General features: G+C 53.3%; 8 protein-coding genes across 8 annotated transcripts; 5 read left to right on the top strand and 3 right to left on the bottom strand.

Annotated features, from left to right (window-relative positions):
- Positions 1-153: 153 nt before the first annotated feature.
- GGS23DRAFT_565001 (uncharacterized protein) lies at positions 154-729 on the bottom strand. The gene is made up of 2 exons (XM_051516180.1): positions 517-729; positions 154-462 (listed from the first exon to the last, which is right to left on the bottom strand). The coding sequence occupies exons 1-2, from the start codon at positions 599-601 to the stop codon at positions 305-307; spliced, it is 243 nt and encodes an 80-aa protein (XP_051372406.1). The 5' UTR covers positions 602-729; the 3' UTR covers positions 154-304.
- A 536-nt stretch (positions 730-1,265) lies between these two features.
- Positions 1,266-3,291, top strand: GGS23DRAFT_510789 (uncharacterized protein). The gene is made up of 7 exons (XM_051514549.1): positions 1,266-1,672; positions 1,750-1,786; positions 1,872-1,954; positions 2,041-2,361; positions 2,435-2,502; positions 2,557-2,645; positions 2,722-3,291. The coding sequence occupies exons 1-7, from the start codon at positions 1,526-1,528 to the stop codon at positions 3,015-3,017; spliced, it is 1,041 nt and encodes a 346-aa protein (XP_051372405.1). The 5' UTR covers positions 1,266-1,525; the 3' UTR covers positions 3,018-3,291.
- A 3,484-nt stretch (positions 3,292-6,775) lies between these two features.
- On the top strand, positions 6,776-7,924 carry GGS23DRAFT_510784 (uncharacterized protein). Its single transcript, XM_051514548.1, has 2 exons — positions 6,776-7,145; positions 7,197-7,924. The coding sequence occupies exons 1-2, from the start codon at positions 6,878-6,880 to the stop codon at positions 7,751-7,753; spliced, it is 825 nt and encodes a 274-aa protein (XP_051372404.1). The 5' UTR covers positions 6,776-6,877; the 3' UTR covers positions 7,754-7,924.
- Positions 7,925-9,143: 1,219 nt separating this feature from the next.
- On the top strand, positions 9,144-10,254 carry GGS23DRAFT_596197 (uncharacterized protein; the record flags this gene model as incomplete). Its single annotated transcript, XM_051518449.1, has 2 exons — positions 9,144-9,214; positions 9,264-10,254. The coding sequence occupies 2 exons, from the start codon at positions 9,144-9,146 to the stop codon at positions 10,252-10,254; spliced, it is 1,062 nt and encodes a 353-aa protein (XP_051372403.1).
- A 1,408-nt stretch (positions 10,255-11,662) lies between these two features.
- On the bottom strand, positions 11,663-13,109 carry GGS23DRAFT_596196 (putative alpha/beta hydrolase; the record flags this gene model as incomplete). The annotated part of the gene is made up of 4 exons (XM_051518448.1): positions 11,663-11,833; positions 11,943-12,225; positions 12,506-12,576; positions 12,690-13,109. The coding sequence occupies 4 exons, from the start codon at positions 13,107-13,109 to the stop codon at positions 11,663-11,665; spliced, it is 945 nt and encodes a 314-aa protein (XP_051372402.1).
- An 844-nt stretch (positions 13,110-13,953) lies between these two features.
- GGS23DRAFT_604715 (Sec34-like family protein) lies at positions 13,954-16,516 on the bottom strand (the record flags this gene model as incomplete). Its single annotated transcript, XM_051519641.1, has 5 exons — positions 13,954-14,556; positions 14,616-15,557; positions 15,619-15,958; positions 16,014-16,315; positions 16,403-16,516. 5 exons carry the CDS (start codon positions 16,514-16,516, stop codon positions 13,954-13,956), a joined length of 2,301 nt encoding a protein of 766 aa, XP_051372401.1.
- Positions 16,517-16,904: 388 nt separating this feature from the next.
- GGS23DRAFT_510564 (RCC1/BLIP-II) lies at positions 16,905-19,235 on the top strand. Its single transcript, XM_051514547.1, has one exon. The coding sequence runs from the start codon at positions 17,155-17,157 to the stop codon at positions 18,940-18,942; it is 1,788 nt and encodes a 595-aa protein (XP_051372400.1). The 5' UTR covers positions 16,905-17,154; the 3' UTR covers positions 18,943-19,235.
- Positions 19,236-20,101: 866 nt separating this feature from the next.
- GGS23DRAFT_596193 (uncharacterized protein) lies at positions 20,102-23,357 on the top strand (the record flags this gene model as incomplete). The annotated part of the gene is made up of 5 exons (XM_051518447.1): positions 20,102-20,406; positions 20,973-21,074; positions 21,188-21,344; positions 22,771-22,929; positions 22,977-23,357. 5 exons carry the CDS (start codon positions 20,102-20,104, stop codon positions 23,355-23,357), a joined length of 1,104 nt encoding a protein of 367 aa, XP_051372399.1.
- Positions 23,358-23,730: the final 373 nt, after the last annotated feature.

Below are 23,730 nucleotides of genomic sequence, written 5' to 3'. Positions count from 1 at the left end.
GTGGGAGTTGTGGGAGGCTAGGTCTTGTGTCAGTATGCGTTGTATTGGAATTGCGGTTCCGGGGGTTTTGCGGAATGATCGTTTAGTTATTCACCTCACCACAACCTACCATCTTTACATATTAGCAAGTGTATATATGTAGACGCGGTGAAAGGCTTCACTGGCACTGGAAGTCTGGAACAACGGTCATATCTATCTATGATCTTTACATTTCAACCCAAGCATGCCCCTGATCGTTAGAGCAACTGAGCCCATCCTGCCATTCTACCCTATCACTCCCCCACGGGGGTGAGCTTGACTCTCATCAGAACGCGCAGGCAGGGACAACCCCTGCACTATCATCACCCAAGGCATCCTCATCGTCTGTTGAGGTTTCGCTGTGCTTGTACTCTGCAGCCGCAGCTTCGTTATAAGCAGCCTTGCATGACCTCTTGTTATGACTCGCATGAGACATGCCTCCTGCTATACACAGGGTTAGATCTGTACATAGATATCAAGATGAGGATGAGGATTAACCGTTGTCGTGAACAGGAGCCGGCATGACGTGGGTCACGGCAGCCAGCGAGGCCAGGATGGTGAACATAGAAATGTAAAACTGCATGTTAATAGCAGTTTGTAGCAGCAGCAGTGATTGTAGCAGTGGTAGTGATAGGTCTCCCGAGGAAATCTGTGAAGTTAAGTTGGTAAGTTTCACTTATTAAGTACTATTTCGATGGTCCTCAACTCGCCCCACTCTTGCATCAAACTAGCTCAACGAAGCCAAAGATGTGAATGTTTATAATATGTAGGCGTAAATGTGTTTTTAGAAACGGTTTAAATTAATTCAACTCCATGTCAGTAAGTTTCGTAAACTAGGACACCCTGTTGATAGAGCCGTCTGGCAGCTGCATCCTTATTTTACTATCCATTCATCTAATTTGTTGGGGGCTGACCAAAGGGATGCAGAACTCTTATCTTTTCCTGTTGCCCAAGTCTGTCCTCCCAACAGCCGCGTATGCGATCCAATAAGACTCACATCCTAAATTGTAGGTGCTCACGTATATATTAAGCAGTACATGTAACATGTCCCCGCAATACGAAATATGTGAAGGACAAATCATCGTGAACTCCTCCAAATCTCTACCTTCTCGGTCACTTGGGCACTGCAGGGAGGCGTCTCGCATACTCGATCTGTCGTATGATTAGGGAGCAAAAACGGCCCGAATCCTCCTCGGACTCTGGTGCAACAAGGCTCTGCATGTCTTACCTACTGAATAGCATTATGGCACAGAAATGCAGCCTGCCGCTGGCAACGTCAACAACACATCGTATTCTAACCGCTGCACTGAGTACAACAGCCTTGCTTACAACCTCGAAACACAAGAACTCGAATCCCTCTGTGACAAGTAATCCATCCCTTTCTTCAATTTCAATGAGACGGCATCATTCAAACAACCTGAATTGCTCCGTTCATTAAGGCCTGCCGGTGCGATTTCTCGTAGAGTAAGCGGTACTCGTGCTGAAAACTTGAACTCTTCAGACAGCCATGTCGGATTCATCCAAGAATGGCGTATTGGCCCTTTCCGGCTCGCTGATGGGCTTGTCAACCATCGCTGTCGGCCTCCGCTTTTGGGCGCGTAGGCGACAGAAATTGCGCTTCTTAGCTGATGATTGGATCGCTGGCCTCGCTCTGGTAAGTGACTCAGGGCATGGAGTGGAAGTGAATGGCACTTGTGAGGCGTCCTCACTGACGGATCATTGATGGCTTAGCTTTCATACATTGGAGCGTCGATATGTGTGTTCGTCAGTGAGTCGTGCTTCCACCGCCAAGCCAGGTTTCTATTAGCAATTGTTTCGAGAAGCGCAGCTAAGCACCACACACTCGCTCGCAGTGGTACATAACGAGGTGCTGGGCTATTCTAGCCATGATTTTACGTCCCAGCAGATAGCCGCAATGGGTAGAACGGATAACGTGGTGAGCACTGGGCGCCCCTCTTCTACGTCTCTCTCTCTCTCTCTCTCTCTGTAACTTGAATGTTAATGATCCCAACATCTGTCTAGTCTGAAATCACCCTCGACGTACTGACCAACAACACACTTGCCTGTGTCAAGCTCAGCGCGCTCTTCTTCTACCGGCGCATCTTCTGCGCCACCGAGAAGCGGACCATATTCGGTACAGCAACTTGGGTTACCATTGCCATAGTGATTCTATGGCTTCTGTTTTTTCAGTTCCTGACAGGCTTTCAATGCGGCACGCATTTCTCGGCTCTCTGGGATGGCTCTTATCTCCAGTACTGCACTATTTCGTTCCCGTTCTTGTACGGGCTTGTCATATCCGACTTCCTTTTGGATGTCTGGATCCTCGCTCTCCCGATCCCCGGTGTGCGTCCATACCAATTTGTAATCCCTTTTCTCGTCTGGCTTCGCGCTGCTGACAGACATATCATATACCTAGATCTTGCGTCTTCACACGACCTTACGGAGAAAACTGGGCATTATAGGCGTATTTCTTTTGGCATTGGTGTAAGTATCCCGATAACACGCGGTGCATAATTTGCCTGTTGACATATCACTCAGCGGTCTCGGTGCGTCAATTGCCCGAATGGTTCAGTATATCAAGGTCGAGCTGGGAGGTCCAGATTATCTGCTCTATACCGACCGCGAACGTGAGTTTACTGTTGATTGTGAATTAGGAACCTAATCAGGCGGACCTTACTGACTCGGACTCGGTGCTTGTCATAGGCCTCATTACCCAATCCTTCTTCTATACCATGCTTGAGCCTGGAATAGCGCTTATTGCCGTAAACCTGCCGTCGCTACGGGTCTTCTCCATCTCGCTCAAGGCTGGAGAAGTAATACGCAGCGCGAGAAGCCTGCTGGAGTTGTACTTCTTGCGCGACAGCAGCACCGACATCGTGCAGAACGCCTCGGAAGCCCCCACCACCAGTGGCAGCAGTGAATACGGGAAAGCTGGGTCTTTCAGCTCCCGCCCCGACGAAAGATCAAATGTGCTGCATAAAGCCTTTCCAGAGTCATAACGTGGCCTCCTAAAAGATTTCGAGGGACAAAGCCACAGAACGGCAAAAGCCGGACCTAGAGGGGCCTAAAAAATATCGGGGTGGCATTTAGGTAGGGCTAAGCACGATAATTTCCAGTGAAGACGTTAGGCGCAGCGAGTATGAGAGGAGCTCCTAGAGAAGAACTGAGATATGATGATGCGCGAGGGAATGAACGGAACCGATCGTCGGCGGAAATATATTATAGCAGTCCTGAATATCGGCATCAAAAGCTGGAGCTGAACCCTGAGTGAAGATGTGGTTGTAAGTGCTACCAACGAGTCTAGGTAATAGACACTGAAGTTGGTTTAATCATGCGACTTACCATCGCCACGCACCGTCTCTTAAACTCGAAGAAGATAGCTAAATACTACAAGTATACGTTAACATTGAGGGCAGGTTTGAGTCCTCCTAGGCGCTCCACTCCTTCATCCAAAACCTAATGAACTCCGATAAGTTAGGCCTCTCATTCAGACCCCGTAACACGGATCGATTAACAATCTGCTTCCAGGTAATGGGGATATCCTTAGACTTGTCCTAATCCGTAACGAGCTAGCTAGGATACTCAATACCCTTAAAGTTACTCTCTGGTCGACGAAGAAGCATCTACATACTTCTACCCGGACTAAAGACTTCTGTAAGCTCGAGGGCCCGTAGGAATTCATTACTCTAGATAAGGAATACGTTCCATATTAGAACCACGGCGCGTCTCCGAGGACGTCCTCGTTTACGTTTTAACAGGGTATGCCGTAGGTTTTTATATACCGTAATCGAAGGCGCTCGGCCTGGAGGGTCGAACGGCCCTCGGTAACGTCCTATGTCCCATCTGCCTCTGGAATAGGGGTTGTAGCTAGTACGTAGTACTATTCCTAGTCGCAGAGAATAAGGTTATCACCCGTACCCGCGATAAAATTACTAGGCTTAATATCCATATAATATGTCTTTACGATAATATTACCGCAGCCATACCGGCGCACCAATACGCCTTAAGCTGTAAAGGGATGCGCACCCCCTTTTATCGTTATCCTCGATACAGAAAGCCGTACCAACCCCCGGGTAAAACGGGAGCAAAGCACCGCAGAAGACTGGTAGAGCTAAGGGGTCTGGCCACCGAATCGTAGTAATTGCTGGTGGCAGAGACAGTACGTTCGGGTGCTGGAGGGTGTTATATTACCCCCTACTCCAGTTACAAATCAGGTTCCGAATGATTTTGTCGTCTTCGTTAGATGAGCTGAATCTAGACGCCTGCCCCCCGGTCTCATCCACGTAACTGCTCGCCACTTTTACTCAGGCGTGCTCGGGCTCTACTCACCTTTGCTCACCCTAGCCGTCATTCTAGGCAAGGACCGTACAGCAGCAGGTAGAATTGCTTCAACCCTAACCTATAAGACCCAAAGTCAGTCCTCGTAAGGTGGCCCAAAATGAGTCCCTATCCGGGCTCGATAGGAAGGCACACACCATAACCTCGTCTACGGACGCGCCGTCTTCGCTTCCTGGTTCCCTCTGGTCGCTGCATACTTAAGCATACCATCTCTCTCATTACTCCCTCCCCTTTCCTCCCTCGGATCCTTTCTACCTCATTAAGCAGGAGACTTGACTCTCACCTTCTCACCTCCTACCCTCCTACGAAAGTTTTCCCGCTATTATTCAACAACTCCTACCATCTACGTTTCTTCCTTAACGGAGGGACCGAGCTGCAAACATGAGCTCAAAACCAAAGACATGCAGCTCGACGAAAGCACAGACACATGGAGATGCCGTGATCGAACGGGTCGAACGGAGAGGGCTCGCTAAAGATCGCTCAAAGATCACTCAAAGATCACTCCTCACGCAGTCTATAGGAAGCTCAGGTTAAAGAATGAGGTATAATACACCCTCAACCTTGATTTATAGGATTTATAAGTAAATATATCTACGAACAACCGGAAATAAATAACTAACAGGCTTTAGATACGTAAAGAAACATAGACCTTCTGATTACTGGGAGATACGGGTAATGAAGCATTTCGCCGAAACTACAGCGCTCGGAATAGTAGGTAAGCTTAATAACGAGGACGAGCTACTAACTCCGGATAGCTTGCGATATAAAATACGCTAATTCTATAACGCGTAGGAAGGATACTATGATCTAACGATATCCCCAAATATTAAACGGTCGATAATACTAATAAGTAAAGCCCACCATGCTATTACTATTAAGGAGTTATTAAGAAGGCGTTATAACACTAATCAGTAAGAAGTATATCGGAAGTAAGCTAATAAAGAAGCTCGGCTTAAAGGACCTATATCCGGATTAGTAGTTTTTCACGATAGAGAACTATGTTAAATAATACGAGTACTTATGGTTTAACGACTATTACGACTACGTATATAAAGGGTACCGCGTAGATAACGCTAACCTATTAAATACGCACTGTCTCACCTCCGCTCGCCTTATAGAGCTATACCGGGTAAAATGGAAGGTAAAAGGTAAGAAAGTAGCGGCAGCACCTAACCCAGCTCGCTCCGAGTCGCCATTCCACACCAGACTCGGCCCTTCTGTTGCTGGGAAAGACGAAGTTGATGACTCCCTTGAGCTGCTTGAGTTTCTCGAGTCACGAAGCGAAAATAGAGACGGAATCTGAATCAAGATCCAAGCAAGTTTAATCCGGGTGGAAAGGAGCAAGGGATTCCTATCATGGAGCATGGCTTTTGGGAAGTAATGAGAGCCAGACATCAATTGACTATTATGAGACTTCAGCAGTTGGCGGCTCAAACCTATCGCATGTTTCTATGTTCGTTGTGGAATGTGATAGACGGCGAGGTTTATGCAAGGTTGTATTACGTTGATGTTGTCGGAATTTAGTACTTATTGCCCTCCATCCGGTAGCGCCAGTGCCACTTGCATACTAACTAAACTGTCGCTTGAGAGACTCAGTAGGCCAGTGAGCGTGCGGTATCTATCTGGCAGGGAACATTCGGTAATCTCTACCACCTGCTGTTACGTGAACACGGAGAGACCCCCTAGCTTAAACATACTTCCCTCGTAGGGCTTCTTAGGGGCATGATTTCCTACGCTCCCTCGATATGCTGAGGGGCACCATGCGCTTTGCGGGTCTACTTGGTAACCGAGGTCAGAATGTATAACCTTGCTCCTCGCTCTCCTCTGCTAATGGTATTGGAGTTGGAACAACTTGATCGAGCATAGCCGGCGCGGCATCGCGGCCCCCGGCTTTGGTGGCCGTTGGCTGTTCCTTGCCACAACTCTCCGTGGAATTCGGGCTGAGGAATCGGGGAAACCCCTTCCTCCTACACATCGTCCTACTAATTCAGTGTCCCTGGCGGGTGCAGTATGGGCTCTACGGCGGCCCTACTGACTGAACGGGTGAAGGATATGCTCCGTGGTGCCCCAGGGTCGCCCGTTGGCATGAGCACGCCCAGGGTGAAATTCTCTCTGTAGATATAGACCTCACATGAAAATACCATCTATGCAAGGCTATAATGTATCCAATAAGCCCACCTAGATACATGCCCAAATCAGTATGAAACCCAGGCGTCTATGTCTTCACTTGACAGTATCTGGCCCCATACATAGGTATTGTGAGCGCCTTGTCAAATAGTCGGCGACGTGATAGCCTCATGACTGCCTGACCCGCTTCTTTCCTCATAGGGTTCCCTCCATTGCAGGATTTTCTTTTACCCCTCTGCAGGAGACGATGGAATAGAAAAAGCCTCTTTGTCCTCAGAGGGCTGACAATCAAGCCACGCGAATATAACACACACTGGCAGATATTACCCAGTCAGCCTTGACACAACCGCCTGTAGAGACCCTTTGTCGCTCTTTCTTAGTCCATTTGCACATAATGGAACCGGCTTCGCGGATCTCTCTCCTGCCAGAAGTGGGTGACAAATTCCCACTGCAGAGCGAGGGCATCACCCGACCCGTTCCGGTGGTCCTTTTCTCTTTCAACCACCCTCGGGACACGATTAGTCTCGCCTCGAGCCCTGAAGCCCTTGAAAATGAACAGCGACGTGTGCTGTCGAAATCCGGTGGCCCAGGTGATAATCAGGAAGGGGGTCCGGTTGATAGTTCGCCGGCCGGTGACCATCTACGCGTCCTTGTTGTGCCTGGTAGGTGCCCATGCCACTAGTAAACGCCTTGAAAGCTAACAGACTGATAAGGACATATTCCCCACGGCCCCGACGTCCCGTCTTGCCCACCGACCTTCAAGTTCGCTAAATACGTTACCGGAACAGAGCGTCCGGCCTTCTTCTTCGAAGACCTGTGTCGAGTGGCTATGCTGCAGGAAAAGCTAGAGGATCTTCGTGGCACCCATATTGTGACAGACACGGAATCGCTGTGGGCTCTGTTTTCCGTCCTTCACGACATAGACTCCTATCTAGGAACGAAGGTGGCCAAGCGTGATTATGGCCTTCGGCTGTTGCTGCATACGGAAAGCGGCGTCACCTTTATGAAGGTTTTCAACACCTACACGACGAATGGAATCGCGGTCGAGTCTGCGACCCAGTTCGTGAAGGAAAACGCGCTAGAGTGGTGTCCTTCGATCAACAACCACGAGCTCCCCACCCTCAACCCGCCCACGTCCTACAAGCAAGTCGTCACATACACCATGGGAGGACTTAGGCTCGTCGTGCAAGACGGAGATCGCATATGTTCGACGGAACATGCTTGTGAGCCTCTGGGGGAAGATTACCTCTACAGGGACGGTCATGACTAGGAAGTTGGCCGCCCGGAGGAACCCTCTTCCCTGCCGCGCGCCATATTTGTCGGCAACACTGCAAACGTCGAAAACGAGAGCTTGGGAGCTTACTGTCAGGAAAAGCATACTGGCGTAAACTTTAGGATCATGGGTCAGCTGTGGTTCTCGGGAACTAGGATGGCACAGGTCTTCGAGTATCGCCCTCCCCAGGAGCAGAATCGCGAGATGACAAGCCAGCTTGAGGCGGTCACCAAGACGCTCGATACAGACGGACCCATAACCAAAACAGAGGGAGATGGCTCGACTCGGACACTGAGTCAGATGCAGTATTGGGTGGAGACTGGTGAGGTTTCTGGCACTCTACAACATCTCCACCGGCTGCTTCTTCATATCAAGGACGTAGCCGACGAGCAGGCGGCCGGAGGAAAGACCAAATTTGTTCTGAGCCAGCCCAGGAAGAACGACGACGCTCTCGTAATGTCCAAAGCCCAGCACCAAGTTGTGGACCTGGTCACGGACTTCACTGCAGAGTGGCTTGCTAATGGGATGAACTGAGACGGTCAAGCATAGGGCAACGGTCGCCATAGCTTCCATAACCAAGTCAACACAATACGAACCCCCATATCTGTAATTCCTCTTGAAAATTCTGGTGTCTCTATGTCCTCGCTTGTATACCTGGGGTTATACAGCTTCCTCCACGACATAAGAAATACCCCGGTGCAACAGCCCATTTTATCCTGCCCTGCCCCCCCTCCCCTTTCCGCTCGTGGCTTTTACTTATTTCCCGTCCACTAGACATACCCGGCCGATATTAACGATCCTTTTTCTCAGAGTTATTTCGTCTCGGTCCAAGGAAGCTAGAACACTGAAGAGAATCAAGTGAGGAAGGTTGGTAGTCGGTCGAGTACCAACAGCTTAACTAGTCAAATAACTATTCACTAGAGAAGAACGGGCTCTGTAATACAGGCAAGCAAACTGGTCTGGTAGCCAGGGCCGACCCGTGCTCTTAGGAGTGGCACCCCATCAAGGAACTGCAAAGGGTATAACTTACTTGATATTAGTTGCCATTATCTCATTATTTTTTCGGCGGTTTTATACCTCTTAATTGGGTTAAATCGGCTCGACGTAACCTATGCGAGTCTGCTAGGTAATATCTCCGCGGGACACTCGTGGTAGGTAGCATGCGCCGGTCTCACTCCTTTGCACGGTGGCGCTTCCAGAGAGCGTGCCAATTGTGCTTTGCCAATCATTCTGGTTGGGCTCCGTCTCGTCAGCATCCACTGGTGAGAGGGAGTAGGTCGGCCCCCGCACTTTGGGTGTTATTTAACTAGACACCGTCCCCCCTCCTCCTCTGCCTCATGTAGGCTTCGTTACCGTACGGACACCTCGACACCTTTGTTCCTTCAATATGGGTCTTAAGAAGAAGAATCGAGAGCTGCTCCCTTCCTGCAACCTAGCCATCCCACAACCTAAATATTCGTGAGTCCTCATTTTCCGCCCTTTTACTTCTACTAACATTACGATCCAGCCCCTATACTGCCAAAAGCGTCGCGTTGACATTGCGGGATTCGACTGTACTTTACATCCCCGGTTATCTATCGGGGAAATGCCCGAAGCTATCCTCTCAATGTCAATGCTCAACACCGCTAGATATCCATCCCGATGTAGGCCATATCTTGGTCCATTACCTTGTAACCGATACCTACCAATATCTCGACACCCAAGAAAAATCGGCATCCATTGAGAGACGGATGGACGAGTTCACGACAAGCGTCCATGTTTACAACGCTGCCAAGACATACGAACTGCCGTCGCTAGAGGAGCTTGCCCAAGCTGAAATGGAAAAGCTTGGGAGCGGACTGTCTGCACCTTGCGTGTTCGGTCTGGTACATAAGGAATACCCGAAACCAAGTACCAACGATGCCTGGCTCAACAACTACCTCAAGACCAAGCTGTCGTCTTTCCTAAAGGAGCCAGCCTCTCCCCCCGGCGTATTCCTCCCTGGCGAGGAATGCGAGAGCATCACAGTTAGCGACATACTATTCAAGCACCTGCGCGAGCTGGTGGGCGAAGGCCTCCTTGTGACTCGCGAGCTGCCCAAAGCCGAGCCTACGCCGGAACCCCCCGTCCTCGGAGTGGAGGTTCCCAAGTCGACATCGGGGTCTGACGTAATGGCCCTCACGCCGTCGGAGGAGTCGGAACCAGAGCCGCCTACAGACGCATCTAAAGTTGTAGACGACGAGTACCCCACACCGACTAAGACTGAGGAGCCGGCCCTCTGCGTGCCCGCGAAGAAATCTAGCTCTTCGCGAAAGGGGACTCGACTTCACAACAAAAAGGCGAAAAGGCGCGATTATACGGAAGCTTCGTGGATGGTACGCGATCAACCCGAGTCCAATAGGGATATTCAGCACCCAACTGACTTTGTTTTGAAGCCTCCATTCGGATATGACAGCGAATATTTTGTCGGATCCCTAGCCGCCGCCATTCGGCAGGATAACGATTCAGGGACGGGCTGAGGCCTGGTAGGGGCGTCGTATTAACCTTGGGAGTGCTCGCAGACGCCGTTGATCTTGTCTACTGCGAAAGCGGGAGGTACGGGCGCGGAGGACACGGGACGCGGCTTGCAGCCGGGATTCTCAAGATGCTGTTCGAACCGGTTTCTTATTAATCTATTTCAGACCAAATATTTCCGATACTTGACCGCCGATCCTTCTCTTCCCCCCCACGACGCGAACTCGCGGTGATGATACCAGTCGCACGACAGTCACCAAATGTCGGCTAACGCTGTTCTCTGCGTAGTGCGGCGACACGAACATATTCTCTCTCTTTTAAATATACTTATATTATAGGTAGACGGATAATCTGTTTCTAGGAACAGTAGCCACCCGTCCTACAGGTGGGGCAGATGCAGACTCCCGAGCAGCATTGGCTGCCAGTCCCGCATCCGTATCCGGTCGAGAAGCATCGCTTTTCCAAGAGACCCTATGATTATGTCACCCCACCCGCTCCTGTCAGTCTACTGCTGCGTAGTAGCAGACATTGAGGGGGGATGTACGTACATCCTTGACTAGGCTATCGACTCCTGGTTCGGGCAAGGCGGACGCCGTGGTGAGCCCGAGGCAGAGGACGAAGGTGAACGGAGTGAACTTCATCTTCGGAGAGATAATGTGGGGTGTCGTTGGGTATATGGATGTGCGCACGAGCTGATCCCGAGTTGGGTTTCTTCGACTGTTTGTCTGGCTTCTGCGAGTCGATCTGTTTTCCTTTGCACATGAACGATAGATCGGGACAGATGGCGCAAACAAGGAGTTCCCGTAGCGGCCTCAGGAATATATACGACGCCGGGGGTATCGAATTGTTGTTACGTGTACAGTTTGAGCTTCGAAGGCGAGCAAACTTGTACCGAGGTTTGCTTCCAACAGCACAGGACACGAGGTGAGCGGTAGGGAATTGCAACGCTGCGTGAGAGGGAGAGCGCGTGTACACGCAAGTTGATCTGGTTTGTATGCGTGTTGGTGGTAGAATAGGGTCTCGGGGCATGTCATCTCCAACCAACCAATACGTGCAGTGTGGCACAGAATACCGGTGTTGGAACATTTCATAGGTTACGGAGGAGAGACAAGCCGCCTGCGAAGGGATGTCGGGACGCCTCTCACAGTGGTGCATGCGTCTGAGACTAGCAGTAAATTACACAAGACGATCACACAGTACCGGCTGATGTCTACATCGCGTGGGGAGGGGGAAATATGGCAGCTCAAGTGCGCACACGGCGGTTCCACGGTCGGCAACAATTCCGACATGGGGTGGAGAGTTACTGGCGTTACCAACGTCAAATTAAACATGAACATCCTATCAATCACTCCCTCCCTTTACGAGAGCCACTCGAGGTACCCCTACTACCCCTACTACCCATCGTGACGCCCCTCAAGAGTTTGCTACCATCTCCAATATGGCCGCCTCGACCTCCTCCGGGTGCGTCGCGGTCAAGAGGTGCGCGCCTCCGTCGATAATGTCGAGCTTCGCGCTCGGCGACGCCGTGAACAGCTTAATATGTTCTTGCGGGATAGTCGAGCCGAAGACTGGATCTTCTAACCCCTGTACGCGAAACCGCACTGTCAGCTCTCGGAATCTAAGCAATCAACCGGACCGTGCCCGAGGTCCCGCCCGATCCGCTTCCTGGTGCGGGTATGGCCAAGTTACTCACCTGTAGCCAGTGGATGGGGCACTTAATGTCACCGAGCCGGTACAATAGCCCGTCTCTCTCGGCCAGGCATATCGTCAACAGTCTGACCTTGCGTCGCCCGTTGTCACCCGAGTAGATTCGCCGCATACTGTCCGTCCAGTACTCGACGGTCGCAGGAGTGGCTGCGGACCCAAATCCCAGCGTGATTACGGGTTGGATCCAGTTATCGTCCACGACGAAGTCGGGTGTCGCCGTGGCGCCTCTCCACTTCTCAAGGAAGGGTGTGACGAAGGGAGAGGGATCCCTTCGGACGGCAGCAAACACATTAGCGTCTCTTCCATTACAGCAAGCTTGCTTCCCCCCCCCCCCCCCCCCCCCAACGCCTCTCGGCTGTGTCTTGTGGCGCAAGCCATCTGGACACCCGGGAGGGGTACCAACTCCGACTCCGATGGCCAGAGGGAGAAGCGGGTAAGACATGACAGGGGTGGAGGAGGCGAGGGGAGGAGGTAAGAAGTGTTGTCCACTAAGCTCTCTTCATAAAGCCCAAAGTGTACGCTGAATCATAAACCCAATGTTGGACTTACCAGGAACCCTTCTGGCGTGACTCGCTGGATTCGCAATCCATCGAAGTCCCGAGCGTGACGAGACCAAGGATCTGAAACAGCGCCCCCCCTCGCATTAGCATTAACGCCTCTAGTGCATTCCCATCGCCCACCACAACTCGACCTCTAACCCTCCGCCGTCTTGTATCACGCAGTAAGAACTCACCCTTTCGGGAGCCAGCAGTGCCATTCGGACAGCAATCCATCCGCCCTGGCTGGTTCCTAGAACATAGGCCTTGGTGACGTTGAGCTTATCTAGGGCTTGAAGCGCAACGCGCGCGCTATCCCAGTATGTGAAGTGCACATCCTCCTCCTCCTCCTCCTGCTCTCCTTGGCAAGACGCCAACGCCGTCGTCTCGCCATGGCCTAGGGTCTCGACCGCAATGAGGTTCGTGGCGGCGGCGAGTCGCGCGTTGCTAAGCTGCGGCGCGTACAGCGCTGCCGTCGTGCACAGAGAGTTAATCAAGACTACCGTCGGCTTCGACGGGTCCGGGCCAGACGAAGGGTACGACGTTGCGTATCCGACACGCGCGTTTAGGTACGGCACCCGCACCGTACGCGTCTGCAATCCCGAGGGCGCGGCCATAGCTGGGCGTATCCGTCAATCGACCGCGGAGGAGGACGAGCTGCTCCGAAAACGCGTCAGTTAGGTGTGCGGGTTGACAGATCTATAGACGATATGGGATCGTCGAAAACCGGGGTATTGAGGACGACGAAAAAGTCAGACGGATCTCCGAGGCCACTTGAGGTTGTGTTGGTTCTTAATACGGCACCAACTCAAAGGGCTTTGACAATACCCTCCCCCTGTTGGCTTCAAAGCTGCTGCTGGGAACGGCACACACGCAGATAGTCGATGGGTCTTTGTCCAGCAGCAAAATACCGCACCTTTATTCGCAGTTGGCGATAACTATGTGGTGGCGGCACCGACAACGATGAGGCTTTAAGCTCTCTATCAACCTCTAGAGCCTCGGCATTAAGAGAAGTCCTGTGCCGAATAGTCCCCCATACGCACTGCAAAGCAAGACTCGACCGGATAATATAGACAAACGTATTCCACGTTCTTTGATAGGGGGTTTAAACAAATGAGACTCTGCAACTCTCTGTGCTAATATTGTGGCATAGAGTCGAATATGGTAAGGGCGGGTCGCTAGTGATGCGATTGGCGTGACATCAAATGCCCACCAAATCGAGACGGTAACCGGATAATGGAATTAATATCATGGTCGAGGGCGTAAGCGCACCATACAGCAACGAAGAAAATCGGCAATGCTGTCCGACCCCAGTTTGAGGAAATTGCCTGTGTTGCCTTGGCTCACGTAAAAGTCGATTTCCCAACACACTGTAGGTTGGGGTCACAATCAGACAGTACGCAGATTCATGGTCGAATATGTTGACCGTGGTGTATCATATCATTAGAAAACGTCTCCGTGCTACTTCACGCTTTTCTCCGCCTTCACCTCCTTTTGAGCTTGGGCGTTGATCTGGATCGCCTCCTTCAGCTTGGCGACAACCTCGGGCTGTCCGCCAAATGCAGTTAATAGCTTCTCATCAAGCTCTTTCTCCAACGCGGCCGAGCTCTGAGCACCGCGTTTTCCGCCTCTCGCGGCATTCATCAACGTTCCCCACCGCTGTGTAAACGCGTAAATGCTCTGCCGTAGTAGGTCGTCCAACTTCTCGTGGGCATCTTGCTCCGCTGGAGCCTGGCTTCTACCAGGTAACACTGTACTATTGGCCGCCGACGACCAGAGGCTGAGGGTGAGAGTCCCACCGAGGATGCCCCGGAATAGGCCCAACCAGTTCTGGGGGCTAAGCGTGTCCCATATTTGGCTAAAGTGTTGCATCGCGGCCGGGTGAGGTCTAACGTCACCTATCTCGAGCGATACTAGTCCGTTTTTAAGAATGAGCAGGTTCTTGATCATGAATAAGTCGGGGTCGGGATCAGGAGTAGCAGCCTTGCTAGCCTTCAAGCGGGACTCGGCGCGCTGTAGAGCGAGAATAGTCTCATCGATAATCCGGAAGACAACAGGACTCGACTGACATGACATGGGCGTTAGCCGGGATCTATAGGCGCGAATGTACAGGCTTCACTCACACTTCGTTCCTTCGGCATGGCTTGGTCGTACATGGCCAAGAGCTCGAGAGCGCGTTTCGTGATTGGATAGGCATTGGAAGAAGCTATACCATTTACAACTGGCGAAATCTTGAGGGCATCGGGGGAGATAGAAGCCCTGGATATAGATTTAGTGACTTCGGAATCAAAAGAGTTGTCAGTCAAAGGCCAGAGATGTTCGATGAGCAGCCGTGCTGTAAGATCGTGGCAATGGATAGAATACTGCGTCTCCTCCTCCTCGTCATCCTCGAGTATCAGGTACTCGTTCGTAATCCACCCGAGTAAGTTACAGACCGTTTGCAAGTCGCTTGGCTGTAAAACGGGTTGAAGCGTGGTCGAGATAGGAGCGATATTCGCGGCGTCAACGAGGGCCCTTTGCTGACGCCTAAGGATTGCATACACAGACTGTACGTCTGCGTTGTATTGAGGCTCTATGGAGAAAACCTTAGCGAACAGGCTAGCTTCGTTAAAGGATCGCTCGTAGCATCGCTTTATGAAGTTGCGGCAGGCGGTTTCGGTATTGACATCTTTAACGTCCTTTTTAAAAGCGGCAAGGTCCTGTTGAGTCATGGGGCGCAGGTCTCGGTCTCTAATAGATGAATAGGACGAGAACAGACTGACGGCAGTATTGGAGTAGTAGTCAAAGTTCTGCCCAGGTATCGGGTTTCCCAACTGTTCATAACAACTACGAACGACGCGCTGAACATTAAAAACCAAACCATCCGCCTCGAGAACGAGCTCTTCAAAGCGGCCGTACGCGAGCGCATGCCTTGCGGAGTCGGATTGCGTAGCGACAATCTGCTTAGAGATGTCGGCCGAGATCCGGTCGAGGTGGCCCGTAAAGCTGACTTCAAGGAGATGGAGAGCTTTGGTGAGCAAAGATTGGTATCTTGCTAAGTAGGATTCGGCATCCCGATAGTCAGGCTGGCAACAAGCTTAGCAAATGGGACGGGGAGCGTAGGAGAGAGGCCACCCCGAGACTTACGTGCTTTACCATGAAAGCTATACAAGCGTCTAAGTTGGTGAGGATCTCACCGAAGCTCTCGTGGCTGGCCAGACGACTCGCGCCGGGCGCATTGAGCCTCCTCGTGACACCGTCGAGGTAGTCATAATAATACCAATCAGTTCCGACTTCGTCGGCCAGTTTCCGTAGCCTTCTCTCCTCCGTTAGGAGGTCATCGCACTGGGCCTGGAACGAAGACGTATGTGACTCGACAGCACGAAACGAATCGGCCAGGGATGTGAGCAGATCTAGGGCACCATTCGCGTCGCCTATCAACGTGTCCAGATGACGCTCAGCCAGTCCGAGCTGGTCTCGGTAGAGCCTGCGACCGTGTCAGCGGCCAATTCGTCGCTCCGTCGGACGACAGGGTGCCATACAAGTATTCGCGTTGGCTGGCCTCGATTAATTCACCGTCGAGAGACGCTAGCCGGGGCAGCGCTTGGGACGCGTCGTCAATTTCGGGCCCCCCAATCATCAGCGCATCTAGGCTCCTCTCCTTGGCCTTCCTCCTTCTCTTCTTCGCGACGGCATCTTTGGACAGCTGCGCACGCACGACACGGTAGAAGTCGGAGTAGGACTTGGCTCTCCGAGTCAAGGTCGGTTCGGGAGGGTCGATGGATGTTTCCGGCTCTTCAAATAACCGGTCTAGCGGTTCGACGGCGTCAGGCTGATTGGCCCCCTAGATTTCCTGTCAGCTTCGGCCGCCAGATGTTGCGATCGAGGCAAGATTGCAAGTAGCAGAGAGCGAGACAGAGACAAGACCGACATTGGGCTGTTGCAGGAGGGATCCCCTCCTCCGATGTCCTGAGGTCTGTTGTGTAGAGGGATTCCTCTTGTGGGTATGATCCGGAACGAAGTTGTACCAGGAATCTTCGTACATGGCTCGTCCGCAGGTCACATCGGGGACGTGAGAGTCGACTGTTGAATTATTCTGATCGCCAATAACGTCAGTGGACATTGACCGTGGACTTTGCCCTCCCTACACGTCCCTGTCCGGACCCTAGATTTACCCGCGCTCCGATACCAGGAACCTTTCCAAGGAGGTTCTGACAGCCGTCGACGGCTAGTAGAACTTTGTTGATCTATTTGTCAGCCCGTCTACAGCAGCTTGACAGTGTCCGCTTTCTTCGAGATACTAAGGTACAGCGATGTAATCGTGCTAAGCGGGGTTCTGGACCAATCATAGCGCTGGACGGAGCTCTCGTCCCGCTTGTTATCGCATATTATTTTAGCGAGGCTTTGATTGGATGACCTCACCATCTCTTTCGTCCGTCTTCGATCCCTCCTCTGTCCCTCGATCTCATCTCTTCATCTCTTCTCGCCCTTCATCCCGCCTCTCCACACGCCAATATCAATATAAATCACAACCGTATTCTGAGCTCACTAGGAAAGAATAGCCAAGCATGATTTGAGCCATCTATTGCTCTGGCGCAAAGCCCCCGCCCCAAGCCAATTCCGCCCATCGCGCTCGTCAAGCACTACTAGTAAACCACTGTGTGAACCACTTTCTCTTCAACAATGGCGCTACGCCGAGCCGCATTGCGCCGGACAGCCCTCCTTTATCGTGCCGTAAACCTTCCAAATCCCTCGATCCGCCAATGGCCGAGAGGTATTGTTACGTCAGACGGAGGTGGGACGGACGGGAGAAGACGTAAGCGTGGTGGTGCCGGGAAATTTTTGGGGAGCGTACTAGTAGCTCTAGCCGCTGGCGGTGCGGTAATATCATATCCATATCTCACCGGGAAAGCCGCAAAGCCGTGCGAGGAGGCGGTTGTCGAAAACGAAAGATCCATGCCCCTACCCGAGTCGAAAGAAGATAATCGCGATATCATCAGCAGCCAACATCTCCAAGCGAAGAAGAGCTGGGAAAGCCCCGGAGTCTATGCCTGGGGCGCTAACTCGGGCCGCGTAGCTGCCCCCGACTCCTCGGAGGCTGTTATCAAAACGCCGCGGAGGATACCGTACTTCGATGGAAAGCTATTGCGCGATATCAAACTCGACCGCGAGTTCGGCGCTGCCGTGACTGAGGCTGGCGATCTTGTGCAGTGGGGGACTGCCTTCTCGAAGACGAACCCCGCCCCCGTGGAGACTCTACGAGGCAAGAATATTGTCAAGATTGCCATATCACGAGACCGTATCATCGCCCTCAGTAAGGACGGTGCCGTATACTCAGTACCTGTCGCTAGCTCAGACCAATACTCTAGTCATAGCTCTGCCCAGTCATGGTTCTCCTTTTGGTCCACTCCCGATAATACTGTCAACTATCGACAAATAACACCACGGAACCTGGGGTGGTTTGAGGATGTCGTCGATATATCTAGCGGTCTAGAGCACGCCCTGCTTCTCACCTCTAGAGGCCGAGTCTTCTCGGCCGCTTCAAGCACGTCGGAATTTCCCTCAAAGGGTCAAATGGGTATACCAGGTCTCACCTGGGCGACCCGCCCCAAGGGACCGTATGATGCACCTCATGAAATTCTTGGGTTGCAGGGATTTAAGATCACGCAGATCGCCACAGGCGACCATCATTCTCTAGCACTCGATGATAAGGGATACGTATTTGTGTTTGGCGACAATTCCTTCGGCCAGCTCGGATTTGAAGTGGAACCCGAGATTCCATTCATTGCTACTCCTATTCCACTCCCTTTTAATAAGATTTACAGCGGCACCAAACGACACCCGCGCATCACCTCCATTGCCGCCGGTGGTGCAACATCATTTTTCGCGGTGGATGCGACGCGTGTTGCGGGTTTCCTGGAGGATGACGATTTAGAAGACGTCGACCAGGTAACGGCCGACACCTGGGCTTGTGGATCCGGGATCTCGGGTAGCTTGGGAACTGGCAAGTGGACACATGTTTCGCTCGGCCCATCAAAGATCAAGCTGCTTTCCGGCCTCTACGAATGGGACGAGAAGAGGGGTTCGGCTACGCCGATCCGCCTTTCACGACTAAGCGCCGGCAGCACACACGCGGCCGCGGTGATGGACAATGTAACCTCCGTCAAGGCCTCGGCGCGCGATTCCGCCAAGGACACAAATTTTGGTGCAGATGTCTTATTCTGGGGCGGCAACGAATTTTACCAACTCGGCACCGGCAAGAGAAACAACATCCCCTCGCCCACGTATATCGAGCCCCTAGATGGCGAAGAGGCCGGCGCAGAGAAGGGATGGAAGGGGGAACGCCCCCGGCTCCAGGTCGCACCCAGGACCAAGGTTAGGCTGGGGGAAGGCGGCAAGGGTAGGAAGGTCAGCGTCGAGCAACGTGTAGAATGCGGCCGGTTTGTGACGGCAATCTACTCTGGGACGTAGAAAACGACAATCTCTCGAAGCCTGTATTAACAACCTGGTGTCTGGGTGTGTTCTGGGTGTACACTACGACACGGTCAAAAGCTGATGGGACGGCCGGATTTGGTTCACGAACTGGGGATTCTTTGGGTACGGTATCGGGTCCTCCAATCATTTCCCTTCCGAAATCTACGTAGATACCCCCTTCTCAATCTACAAATGTGTGTATATGTATACACCGGCCGTTGTTGATGTTTTCACCGCATGACTTACTGCCACCTCGTCATCGTGATCCTCCCGCAATCCCGACCGTGACCGAAAGAGAGCTGTCATTTATGGACGAGGCTTCGTGATGATAAGAATGCATACTTGACGTCAACGAGGTTACATGCTGTCCAACCTCCTGTACCCGCCTACCACTCAAAGCTCGACGCTATGCGCGCAGGCTCCTTACCGGCCCTTTACTCATGGCACCGTCGAGCCATCAGCCAGTCTGATTGACCCATTCCGCGGCCACATCTTCCCCGCACCCTTACCGGATGACCCCCCTTGAGATGGCGCTTCGCTCAGGGGTAGCATCACGCGTCCTGTTAGGTTAGGATCGCCAGTTCATGGTATATCTCGGAAAGCGCGTTCCTCCCTTGTGTGGATCTTTTGCAGATACATATTCGATAGGCAATACCTGCCCTCCGCCGTTTCATTGCCTCGCTATACCACACACACATCCGTGGGCATCCCCCCTCGGTGGCGAGCCCGGATCCCCTGCCGACAGTCCGGCCGGAACGTGGACGCTTCTCCTCATCTATGCGCACGTACTTAGGTTGGGGGGTCAATCAGCTTGGTGTTTAGCTAAGTAAGCTCGAGCTGCCCCTGGACCCTCCAGCTGCCTACGCTTCTCCTCTCGAGCCGGCCCCAAGATGGTATAGACACACGAACCGTCGCCAGTCCCTCGTCACACCTCGCGCATCTCCCGGCACCCCTCTTCTTCCTGGCCCTTAGCAGCCCACATCCTGACACCATCCACACCTACAGGAGAGGAGGCAAAGAAAAGACCAAAGAGGAAGGAGAGGGGAGAGGGAGACAAAAAGAAAGAAAGAAAGGAGGAAGGAAGATGTCCATCTTGCCAAGATCCCAGCCTGCGTCCTTACCCGACTGATCCATCCTCGCCGTCCGACACGAGAATATGCTCCCGCAACGCGCCAACTTCCACGTATGCAGCTCGCCCCGCGAAGAGCTAGCCTACGATGGTCTCCTTTCCGCCACCGCCACCGCCACCGCAGCGATCGACACTAGCACCGATGCCTCCGCTGCCTGCCTCTCGAGTACCTGGAAGCTCCGCCTTGACGCACCGACTGGGTTTGTCGACTCGGAATGCGCAAACGTTGCCGCGCAGACCGACGGCCGTGGTGCGCTGTGGTACAGGAACGTCAAATTCCCGATTCCGGCGGACCCACGGCGCGTGCCGCTCGACGTGGACGAGACGAGGGCGTACGTGAGGAAATTTGTTTATGGCCCCCCCCCTTGTTCCTCTTCAGATGATGATAACAGAATCCGCGGGGGCAAGGCGAGCAAGACGAAGAGTACGTCGGCTGAGATGTCCCGGCCGCAACTGCGGCTCCTATGTAGGTAAAGGCGTACTATATCTGGATCAACAGGCAGGAGGTCGGGTACCACCAGAGCTCGCGGAACCCGGCAGACTTGGATGTCACCGGTCTAATTACCGGAGACGGGAGTTGGCAACACCCTCGTGGCACGAGTATATCAATACTACTACGGGATATGTTAAGGGCCAGGTATGCTTGTGTTCCACGAAAAGTGCCGCCTCCTTACTTGGCACGAACAATCGATCGGTGCACAGTAGCTTCGCGACAATTCGTTGTCTCAGCGTGCGCTCGCGAACAGGCCATATTGATGTCAGCCTGTCAACAGGACCAATGGAGGAGGATGAGCGGAGCACAAGTATTTCCACACCTGCCGGCCTTGTCCCCGTAAGAGCTCCCCCAAGCTAACCCGACAAGCTATCTTGGGCGACCTCTGCCTCCTCTCCTTCCCAGCGCCTTCACACCTCGAGGGGGTAAGCTCTTTGTACGGATGAACCTCGACGACCAATATATCGACGCGATCCTCCGCATGCGCGTGGACATCACGAGGCCTGGGTCGGTCCGGGCCGACCCCCTCGACCTGCCGAAGCGCAAAATCGGGGATAAAGGCCGTCCGAGAAGGGGGGGCATTGGTCAAATTCTCCCTCCCGGCGCGCGACCCCGCGAAGTGGACCGCCGAGACGCCGACGCCGCACCATCTCGCATTGCTTGGGCTTCGTGCGCGTCAGGGGCGGCCCCACCAAGGTCAACGGGCAGCCGATCGTCTCCCGCAGCGTCGACCGTCGTGGGCACGACCCCCGGACCGGGCGTGCCGTGTCGTCCAAGGTGCCGATATGAGATCTCCTGCTAATGAACGCGCACAACGTCAACACCACCCGTACCTACCACCGGCCAAGTGACATGCGGCTGTACGATCCCGTTGAAGAGTCAGGTGTAGGTACATATTCTCTGGGGAATTTTCTGCTCTGCTTCGGACGTGTGCTCACGCTGTCGCTTTTCACAGTTCTAGGCCATGAACAAAGTATTAGACCTTGAGTGTCATAGCTTCGAACCGATCTGCAAGCTACACGTACACCTTGTGCTGATCCAGCCACGCAAACGCATTTTGGAAAGTTTCTGACACGATCTCACCTTAGACGGCGCCGCCCTCTCCCCTACCATTAGAGCCCTCGCTTTTCGGGGGCGTCAACTCTTAACGCGAGACGAAGCTGCCGAATGGACGACTGATAATCCTGTTTCGGAGGAGGCCTACGTGGACCGCGCACAGTCGATTGTCCACCGTGACCGGCTGCATCCCAGCGTGGTCACCTGGTCGCTAGGCAATGAGGCAGTCTTCGGTCGCAGCCACCGAGCGACATACGATTAAATTGAGTCGTACGACAGGAATAGGCCAATATACTACCAAGCCGGGACACGCGGAGGCCGCGGATATGTACTCCGTGATGTATCCGTCAGTGGAAATCAGCGTCGACTTCGCCAGGGAGAGTACCCAGACAAAACTACTAGTCTTATGCGAATGTGCCTACACAAGGGGGAGTGGCCCTAGTAACATCACAGAATACATCGACGCTTTCTATGGCATACCGTCGGGTGGAGAGTGGGTTTGTCTGATAGCGGTCTAACCACGGGCTCCTCGCTATACACAACAAGACTGGCGAGGAGTTTTATGTGTATGGCGGAGACATCGCAGATGCACTGAAAGATGGAAACTTCACCATGAACGAACAGGTTGCCATACCCCGATCGCACGCCGGCACAAGAGCAGATCGAGTGCAAAAAGGCGATTGAGCCAGTCGGGGCTGTGTCATGCACAGCTGGGGAAGCAACCATCGTTAACCGCTACGACACCGTAACCCCTGTTCATCTCGAACGCAGCTACACCATCGTAGAGGAAGGCGAGTCGACCTCCCGAGCCGGTGGAATCGAGATTCCTGCTGGCGTAGGACCCGGCCAGACAGCCATCATAGCGCTCCCCGTCGCCACTGGCTAGTCTGGTGGGAGGATGCGTCATGCAACTCTCATCCTACCAACGTTCCGCCACTTTGTCTCGAGGGATTCGAAGCTGCTTTTGCCGAGATCGCGCTGAGCAACCACATCGATCCACCTAGCCCTGCAACCGCTACCCCTCACGTACCAAACTCGCCGTGGGCGAGACCCCCCCACCCGCCTTACCATCGCCTCCGCGAGAACGGCCTGGACCTTTGGGCCTGGCTACGGGGTGCTGTCTTCCTTCATTAAAAACGGCGCCGAGATCTTGGCCACAGGACCACAATTCACCGCTTACCGTGCACCGGCTGACAACGACGCGCCCCAAGACAAGCAGAACTACAGGAGCCAGCCGCTCCACCCCGCCAAGTCCCACACCCGCACCTGCGAGTGGGGTGTTGAGGGCGACGGCCACGCCTTCGTCGTTCGTGCGAGTGGAGCAGCACTCTCACCCGCCGATGCTCTCGCCAGTCTATCGATCTAGATATCACGTATAGATTCACGTCCCCGGGGCCCGCCGCGATCCGCGTCAGAGACGTACCTGCACGGAAGAACTTGCCGCGGACGCTGCCACGCATAGGGCCGAGCATAGAGAGGCCTCCGGGGCGGTCGGGGGGAGGGCCCGGCGCAGCGGCAACATGGTACGGGCACGGGCCCGGCGCGAGTTACCGCGGCAAGAGGTTATCGCCACGCACCGGAGTGCATCGCGCTCTTGAGGTGTCCGAACTCTGGACCGAATACGAGTATTGGCCAGAGAGCCGGAAAGACACACAGTGGATCACGCTTACCCACACCTGCGGAGACACGGTCTCGATGCAGTCTACGGATCCAGATACCGACGCTGCCGGATAGGAGGGGGAAGCAAAGCTGTTGGATTCCAAGACTTCGCATTATCGCATCTGGGGCAGCGAAACAACCGAAGACCGAGAGTGTGGTATTGAGGTTAGATGCGGCACACCACGGCATCGGAAACGTCTTGGGTAGGCGGAGGATCTAGGAATAAATAGGCGCTACCAACCGTAGAGTTCGAGTTCGAGGCTGCACTAGTATAGACCCCGGTTTATGAGTAGTGGAGCAGTGTATATAGTGGAGCAGTGTGTACCGATATATTTAGACAGGCAAGATGTCCCTCGAACAGCGACGCGTCGTGACCATAACCGGCCCGGGTGGGGCTGCTAGCAACCCACTTCTCTGCAATGTTCGTCTGCCTTGGACCGGCGTCGAC

Source organism: Durotheca rogersii, assembly GCF_024521655.1.
Source record: "Durotheca rogersii strain YMJ 92031201 chromosome Unknown GGS23scaffold_8, whole genome shotgun sequence".
Taxonomy (NCBI): domain Eukaryota; kingdom Fungi; phylum Ascomycota; class Sordariomycetes; order Xylariales; family Xylariaceae; genus Durotheca; species Durotheca rogersii.
This window is presented reverse-complemented; position numbering and strand designations above follow the sequence as displayed.